This window comes from Numida meleagris, chromosome 7, assembly GCF_002078875.1.
Source record: "Numida meleagris isolate 19003 breed g44 Domestic line chromosome 7, NumMel1.0, whole genome shotgun sequence".
In the NCBI taxonomy this organism is placed as follows: Eukaryota; Metazoa; Chordata; class Aves; order Galliformes; family Numididae; genus Numida; species Numida meleagris.
In genome coordinates, this window is record NC_034415.1 from 25,001,477 (window position 1) to 25,010,039 (window position 8,563).

Sequence of the window (8,563 nt, forward strand, 5' to 3'; positions counted from 1 at the left end):
GCTGGTTATGCAAAATGCCGTATTTTCCTAACATGCCACTGAATTTAGGATTTTTTTCCTTTGGAATTTGCTATTTTGCTGTAGCCAGGTGCCTGATATTTTTTTCTGACAGACCTTTGTGGAGACAAGAAATCTCCTACCAGCTGCTTCTTACTTTAGGCTGCTCCTCTGGGGAGCAGCTAATTGGCTTACAAGGCTGAAAACTAAGAGTTGGGTTTTGGCATCAGCATGCCTGGCACAAGATAAGCATTGAAAGCATTGCATGAGCATGGGGCTGCCAAGCAGATCCTGGTAATAGGGAGGAGAGAGCAAAAGAGGAAAGCAGCATCCTCAGACACTGGGCAGTTCTGACCCAATGTGAGCTTTCCAAAGGTGCCCCATGGTAGCTTGGGTAACTGTGAGCTGTAAATGAAGAATTTTTTGCCTGAAATCAAGTGATGCTCCATCTAGGTGCCATTAGCGGTGATGCTTGTGAAGATTTGAGTGGTGGTGAGGAACATCTTTGGGCACCAGGAGCATTTCAGGTAGCCCAAGTGGGCACAGGACAGCCACTGCAGGCTGCCATGCTCCTCACATGGCACCTCTGGTGCTGCTGAAGGCATAGTGGTGTGGGAAGGACTTGCTGGTGTGGGTATGCTGTCCTTTTCACAGACTTCTATCAGGGACCAGCTGAAAAATAAATGAAATTCAGCCTTTTCACAAGAGCTCTGCCCTGTCTCAAGGCCAAGTCCTACGGCACTGCGGGCAGGAGGGACAGTCAGTCACAGGTGGACACTGCCAAGGCCAGCTAGGGCCTTTACTGTCACTTGCGTTTGTAGTACAAGAGGAAAGGTGATACTAACTTTTAATAGTTTCCCAAGGACATGGCAAATCTTCATTTAACCCAAACTGCTGGCCTCTCTTATGGTTCTCCCAAACAACACAGGGACATTTCCAGCAGCTTGCTTTAAACACACCTGTGCTGGCACAAGTTGGGAGTGAATACGGTGTAGCTGCATTTAGTTCATCAGAATTCATCAGGCAGACCAGTGATTTTAAGAAATGACAGTACACTTGTTTCCAGTTTTTAATGCTTTCTTGTAAAATTGAAAATATAAAACAAGCTGAGCAAATGAAGATTTTATATACATGAGGTCTGTGATTAAAAAAAAAACCTTTTAGAATTGACCAGTGATTTAAATGAAAACTGATTAAAGGGACTAACATTCTCAAATTGAAACAAACCTTTCAGGAAAAAAAAAAAAAAAAACCTCTTTACAAGTTTATTATATAACTTACATTTACACTTTATCGAGAGAACTTACAAAACAAGAGGCTTGAAATGCTCCTCATTCCCTTAAAGCATGAATTTCAAAGTGCCACAGCAAAGGAACATGTTCCAATATTACTTATACAGACTATTCATGTATAAAATGGTTTCGTAAATGTGTTTATTTAAATGAGCACATATAGGGATACAGGCTAAATAAAAGTACTTGAACACCTTTGTTATTACATACACAGTTATAGGTATAATAAAGGAAGTAAGGTCAACACTGCTCTTAGGTATCTGTATAGATGGGAGGAATGTGATTCAAGCAGTGATCAAAGGCGCCATTTTGGAAAAATCCATTCTCATCGGTTCCATTGGAGACCATGTCTTCAGATACACACTGTGCTTCAGAGATTGCGTCATAGCCTGAAAGCGTGACAAGTTGTATGGATATGATTTAGGACCAGTACATATAAGGAAGGAAGCAAAGTTTGAGTACAGTACAGCATTAATGAAAAGACAATAGGATTTACCATCAAAGCCTTACCCAGGAGATACACTAACTAATCTCCATGGGCATTTGTGTCATAGTGTATAAGGCTCCCATTCATTTCTGCGGAAAGCTACCCATTTTCAAGAGCAGCGCAAGTATCAGTATGACTCTCTTGATACTTTACAGTTATTATCAGAATAGGATGGCAAAACAATGAACGGGCAAGGATCCTACTAAGTGTGCACTAAAAGTGATGTTGTCCTCTTGTTTTGTGTGTTTGTCCTTTTAATGGTACTTTGGAAAAGTACCCATCCCAGCTGAAGTGCCTTTACACTAATGCACGCAGCATGGGAAATAAGCAGGAGGAACTGGAAACCGTGATGTACTTGGAAAATTATGATCTGGTTGCTATCATGGAAACATGGTGGGATGAATCCCACAATTGGAATACTCTGATTGAGGGCTACAGGCTCTTCAGAAGGGATAGACAGGGCAGGAAGGGAGGGGGAGTTGCCCTCTACATTAGGAAGTGGATAGATTGTGAAGAGCTGTGTCTGAGTAACAGCCATGATCAGGTTGAGAGCTTATGGGTTAAAATCAGCGATCGGTCCAGTAAAGGAGATCTAGTGATTGGGGTCTGTTACAGGCCACCTGATCAGGGGGAGCCTGTGGACGAGGCCTTCTTGCTCCAGCTGCAGGAGGTGTCGCATTCGCGGGCTCTTGTCCTGATGGGGGACAAGAGCCCCCATCCACCCGGATATCTGCTGGGATAGCGGAAAGGCGGGTCGCAGACAGTCCAGCAGATTCCTGGAGTCTGTTGAGGATAACTTCCTTGTCCAGGTATTAGACGGACCGACCCGAGGTGAAGCCTTACTGGACCTGGTGCTCACCAACGTGGAGGAGAGCATTAGAGGGGTTAAGATTGGAGGCAGCCTGGGCTGTAGTGATCATGCCCTGGTGGAGTTTGTGATCTGGAGCAATGCAGGCCTGGCAAAGAGTAAAGTCAGGACCCTGAACTTCAGGAGAGCAAACTTCCGGCTGCTCAAGGAACTGCTGGGTGGGATCCCCTGGGAAACTGTCCTTAAGGGTGTAGGAACAGAGCAGAGCTGGCAGCTCTTTAAGGACACCCTCCTGAGAGCACAAGAGCTCTCCATTCCCCAGCAAAAGAAATCGAGCAGAGGAGGCGGGCGACCGGCATGGCTGAGCAAGGACCTGCAGCTTAAACTGAGGGAAAAGAGAGAAATGTATGCGAAGTGGAAACAGGGTTGTGTAGCCTGGGAGGAATATAGGGCTGTTGTCCGCATGTGTAGAGATAGGATCAGGAAAGCCAAGGCGCAGGTAGAGCTGAACTTGGCTAGGGATGTGAAAAATAGCAAGAAGGGGTTCTACAGGTACATAGGCAAGAGAAGACAAGTCAAGGAGAGTGTTCCCCCTCTGGTAAATGAGGATGGAGAATTGGCTTCCTCAGACGTGGAAAAAGCTGAGGTGCTCAGTAAGTGCTTTGTCTCGGTCTTCACTGGTGGTCAGGCTCCCCGTGTCTGCCAGGACCCTGAACCTCGAGGTGTGGGTGAGAGGAGCAGATTTTGTCCCACTGTAACAGTGGAAAAGGTTCGAGACCTCCTCTTGAAACTGAATGTGTGGAAGTCCATAGGGCCGGATGACATCCATCGTAGGGTTCTGAGAGAGATGGCTGATGTGGTTGCCGAGCCTCTCTCCATCATATTTGAAAAATCATGGCTGTCCGGTGAAGTCCCCGGTGACTGGAGAAAGGGAAACATTAATCCCATTTTTAAGAAAGGGAGAAAGGATGACCCGGAGAACTACAGGCCGGTGAGCCTCACCTCTGTGCCTGGGAAGATCATGGAGCAGATCCTCCTAGAAGACATGTTAAGGCGCATACGTGACAAGGAGGTGATCCAAGACAGCCAGCATGGCTTCACCAAGGGTAGATCTTGCCTGACCAGTCTGGTGGCCTTCTACGATGAAGTGACGGCATCGGTGGATGGGAGGAGGGCGATGGATATCATCTACTTGGACTTCTCCAAAGCCTTTGATAGGGTCCATCATCACATCCTTCTCTCCAAATTGGAGAGGTATGGATTTGAAGGATGGACTGTTTGGTGGGTTAAGAACTGGTTGGCTGGTCGCAGCCAAAGGGTTGTGATAAATGGTTCTATGTCAGGGTGGAGGCCAGTCACGAGTGGTGTCCCCCAAGGCTCAGTCCTGGGACCGGTGCTCTTCAATGTCTTTATCAATGACATAGACGATGGAATCGAGTGCACCCTCAGCAAGTTTGCAGATGACACCAAGCTGAGCGGTGCAGTCGATACAGTTGAAGGAAGGGAAGCCATCCAGGGGGACCTGGACAGGCTGGACAAGTGGGCCCATGAGAACCTAATGAGGTTCAACAAGGCCAAGTGCAGGGTGCTGCACTTGGGCCAGGGCAATCCCAGGTATTTATACAACCTGGGGGAAGAAGTACTTGAAAGCAGCCCTGCGGAGAGGGACTTGGGGGTCCTGGTGGACGAGAAGCTGGACATGAGCCAGCAGTGTGCGCTGGCAGCCCGGAGGGCCAACTATATTCTGGGCTGCATTAAAAGAGGAGTGGTCAGCAGGGAGAGGGAGGTGGTGGTCCCCCTCTACTCGGCTCTTGTGAGGCCCCATCTGGAGTACTGTGTCCAGGCCTGGGGCCCCCAGCACAAGAAGGACGTGGAGCTCTTGGAACGAGTGCAGAGGAGGACGACCAAGATGATCAGAGGGCTGGAGCACCTCTCCTATGAGGAAAGGTTGGGGGAGCTGGGCTTGTTTAGTTTGGAGAATAGAAGGCTCCAGGGAGACCTCATTGTGGCCTTCCAATACTTGAAGGGAGCGTATAAACAGGAGGGGGATCGATTGTTTGTGAGGGTGGATAGCGATAGGACAAGGGGGAATGGTTTTAAGCTGAGACAGGGGAGATTTAGGTTAGATATTAGGAGGAAGTTTTTCACACAGAGGGTGGTGACACACTGGAACAGGTTGCCCAGGGAGGTTGTGGATGCCCCGTCCCTGGAGGCATTCAAGGCCAGACTGGACGTGGCTCTGGGCAGCCTGGTCTAGTGGTTGGCGACCCTGCACTTGGCAGGGGGGTTGAGATCGATGATCTTTGAGGTTCTTTTCAACCCAAGCCATTCTATGATTCTATGATTCTATGAAAATATTCCATCTGTCTCCCAGCTGCTCTTTAGAACTTAGATAAATTTGGATCCTACACTTGCTGGATTTCCACGTACTGCAGAGGTGAGGTCTGTGTAGGCAGTGTCTGGGGCAAGTCAGGCTCACGGGATGTGCAAAAGGAGCTGTGCACCATGTCATTCTTAGCCCACCCAGGATCGCTATGCTGCTGGTTTCTCACCTGTCTGAGTTGAAGTTTCAGCTTTCCTTACTTCACGTTGACTGTGTTCACCCCTCGCTTTGTCCTTCTCCCTTCAGCATCTGTCTCTGTGTCCACACTTCATGCACCAATGTGCAGTTCCTCCTACAGACCCCATGGCACTGTCTGCCGAGGGCGTGGACAACCTCCTAAGCCTTTTCCTTCAGTCATTTCCTAATCATCGAGCATCACGTGCCCCCAGCCATTGCATGAAACATTGACTCCTTTATGTTAATCCCTTAACCTACATTTTGTGTTTTACCCTATCATCTGCTTTGGGTTGAGGCTTGAGGAAAGTGTCTGGATGATCTTGAACAGAGGGGTCTGACTCTCTGCATCGAGAGCCCACCTATCACAATTTAATTAACGCTATTAGCATTAAGTCAGCTGAGGCAACGTATGGAGCAAAATCCTTCCTCCTGCTAAGAACTAACTGCCGGATGTAGAAAATCTCTCACAAATCTCATTCATGTGAAGTGTAAGCCAATGTGTGGATGGCTGACCCTCATGGTTAAAGGCCTCAGGGCCTGGCTCCATTCTCTGCTTGAGAGAGGAGCTCTGTGGAGACACTGAGAAACAGCTTTGGGTTTCTGTGCCCCAGTTTCCCTTCTATAAAATAAGGATGTTTCTTCTGTTCTATGTTTCTCATCTTTTCAGGCTGCCTAACATCGCAGGCATGCGTATCTAGATGTGGCTGAATCTAACCGCTCCAGGCTTTAAGCGAGGTCTCCAGGCTGTGTGGCACCTGGTAATGACAGGTCCTGGAGTCCTGAACAGCCAGTCCTCACTTCAGAAAGAAATGTTGTCTCAGTCCTTAGATTCTGAGGCATTTTACTATTTTATACTGTTTTTATTATTAGAGGCAAAATTCTCTACTTATTTACATTAATTTAGTGGTAGTTTGTGGGTCAAATTCTGATGTCTGTAGAATTCTGGCATGCAGCATATGGCCTAAGTCCCTGAAAGATGAATCTGGCCTGTTTATCTGCGCTGTGCTGTGTATCATTCCAAGTGGCGTGATCAGTATTTTGGTAAGGCTTGTGTTTATGACATGCTAATTTATATTTGATGAGTCTGTATACAGAGTGGACACAAAACCACAGATGGACAAAACCCAAGATAAGCATGCACCTGAGAGATCATTATTAGATTCCAGATAGAATAAGCTATCCAAAGTCCTGAACAGAAAATAAAAATTTATTGACTGTTAATGTAATTCATGGAACAGCTGTTTGCCAGTCACATTTGGCATTCCTGTGAGATGAGAACTCATTTAATATTAATGGTGCTATAAAAGCTTGAAAAAAATTAATACCTAGCCTTGATGAATCTTGCAAACCTGAATGGCTCTATTTTACACACAAAAAGATGAGCTATATATATTTATATATAATATATATATTTCATCCACATTTATGTTTCAGTCTCTACGTATTTGCATACCTTGGTAACCACTATAAAAACAAAAATATTATATAGAAATGTTTCAGAATATTTTAGCCCCAGGCATAAAAATCAACTGTTGTTGAAGTTGGTGTCTTGCCACAGTATTATTCTTTGTTCCTACAATTTCTTTTGGAAAGTTTATTTAGACTGTTCTTTAAATATTGCACTCTGTCAATATGAACTTGAAATTTGATGTTAACATGAAGAAACTATGTTTTAGTAACATCAAACTTATGAATAACACAAAAGAATTCAAAGTTGAAGTTGAAACTTCATCTTAAACTTTTCCCTTGTGTTAATCACTGATACATACACTTTCTAGTAAGGAACACGAGACAAATGCATGCACTCTCTGAACAGAGACTCCTTTAATACAAAACAAACAGGAAAATAAGCTCTAATTTTGTGGTTGGACTCAGGCCCCATTTCAAAAAGCATTTAAACATATGTTTTCAGTATTGTCCCTAGCTGAGATGCTCTCCTGAATGCAGACATGAAGAAAAAATTGTTGGGAGATGTGTAAGTAAAGACTGGAGTAAATGATGGTATTTCATAGCTCTGACAATACTCATACTCTCTTTAATTTCAGTAATTCTATTAATTCTTAATTATAGTTTTAATAGTAGAAAAATACTTTATAAAAATAAGTACTGATTGAAATATCATAGTCTCTTCTAGATATTGTAACTTGCTGAAAATTTTACTCTATGCAAATCTGTAGCTAAACAGCGAATTACAGCTGTAATGAATGTGCATTACACAGATGAAAAGGAACTTCCAAACAAAAAGGAACTAACAAATACTTTTAGTGGAATTTCTCAAAGCAATGTCTTTCAGTTTTGTAAATATCGATGTTGTAAAGCAAAGGCATCCATTTATTCTTAGACAGGAAGTTCCTGCTGTTGCTATTTCTCCTGAATCTTGCTAACTACGTTCTCAACTACAATCTTATCATAAAAACCTGCCTGAGCACATGTGAAGACATGTACAATGAATAGCCCACATAATAAATGTGTCAGGTCTCCTGAAGGTTTGTGTTCTCTCTGACATCCAGCGTAACAAAAGGAAAATCTGTCAGTTAAGACAAATATAGAACTAAAGAAAAAATTGCTTTCCTTGTGGGATTTTTATAGATCCAGATGAATTTCAGTGACTGAGTTTCAAGTGCAAACATATTTTTGTAATAATAATGACTTCAAAATATGTTATTTTCCCATCCTGCTAAAAATATCATACAGATAATTTTTTATAGGCAGAATAAATTACCTGTTGAAGCTAAAGGTGCATTGAGTATGTGATAGCCATTCTGTCTCAGAGGATTAAAGCAATGGGATTCCCCTGATAGCAGATCACTGGTGACAGACTGGTCCATTGTTCTGTAGCAGTCTCCGTAGTGGAAACAGTTTTGTATTGAGTGAAAGCTGCCTTGGTAACCTGAAAACAGATATTGCATACACATTTTAACACTACTGCAATGGTTTTAGTTCCATTTCTGTCACAGTATTTCATTACGATTGTGGTTTTTTTCAGTTCAACAGTTTTAACTATGGAAAAATGACCATGCTATTTTATAAGGCATAATAATACAAAAGCTATGTCACACTCAGACCCTCAAGGTGATATAGACTGTGAAAATGTCAAGGATGTGCTTCATTTCAGGCAAGAGAAGAGACTGGATGAAGTCCACAACCCACTTCTGTTCAAAGCTAAGCAGTGAGTACTTCACTGGATCAGGTCCAGGGTACTCGGCTCCTAAGGGAACATTTTTATAATGCATTATTTTAATACAATAACGTAATATTTAAATGCTCTGTTTGCAGCAGAGGAAAGTCTTCTCCCATCCAGCGTGCATTATGCACTGCTGGAGAAAGCACTACTTACTCCAAGCACTTTAAAGAGTACCTGAAACTTCTCCTTTCCCAGACTGCTCTTATTTCAAATGAGAACTCTTCCGTGAACACAG

General features: G+C 43.9%; 1 protein-coding gene across 6 annotated transcripts in view; it reads right to left on the reverse strand.

Annotated features, from left to right (window-relative positions):
• The window catches only part of GLIS1 (GLIS family zinc finger 1), a 187,937-nt gene continuing 180,425 nt past the window's right edge, over positions 1,052-8,563 (reverse strand). For all 6 annotated transcript variants that reach the window (XM_021404411.1, XM_021404405.1, XM_021404408.1 and 3 more), the window contains 2 exons: positions 7,867-8,034; positions 1,052-1,678 (listed from right to left, as the gene is read on the reverse strand). In XM_021404411.1, the coding sequence (XP_021260086.1) occupies positions 1,542-1,678; positions 7,867-8,034 (305 nt within the window). In that variant the 3' untranslated portion in view covers positions 1,052-1,541. The remainder of the gene's footprint in view (positions 1,679-7,866; positions 8,035-8,563) is intronic.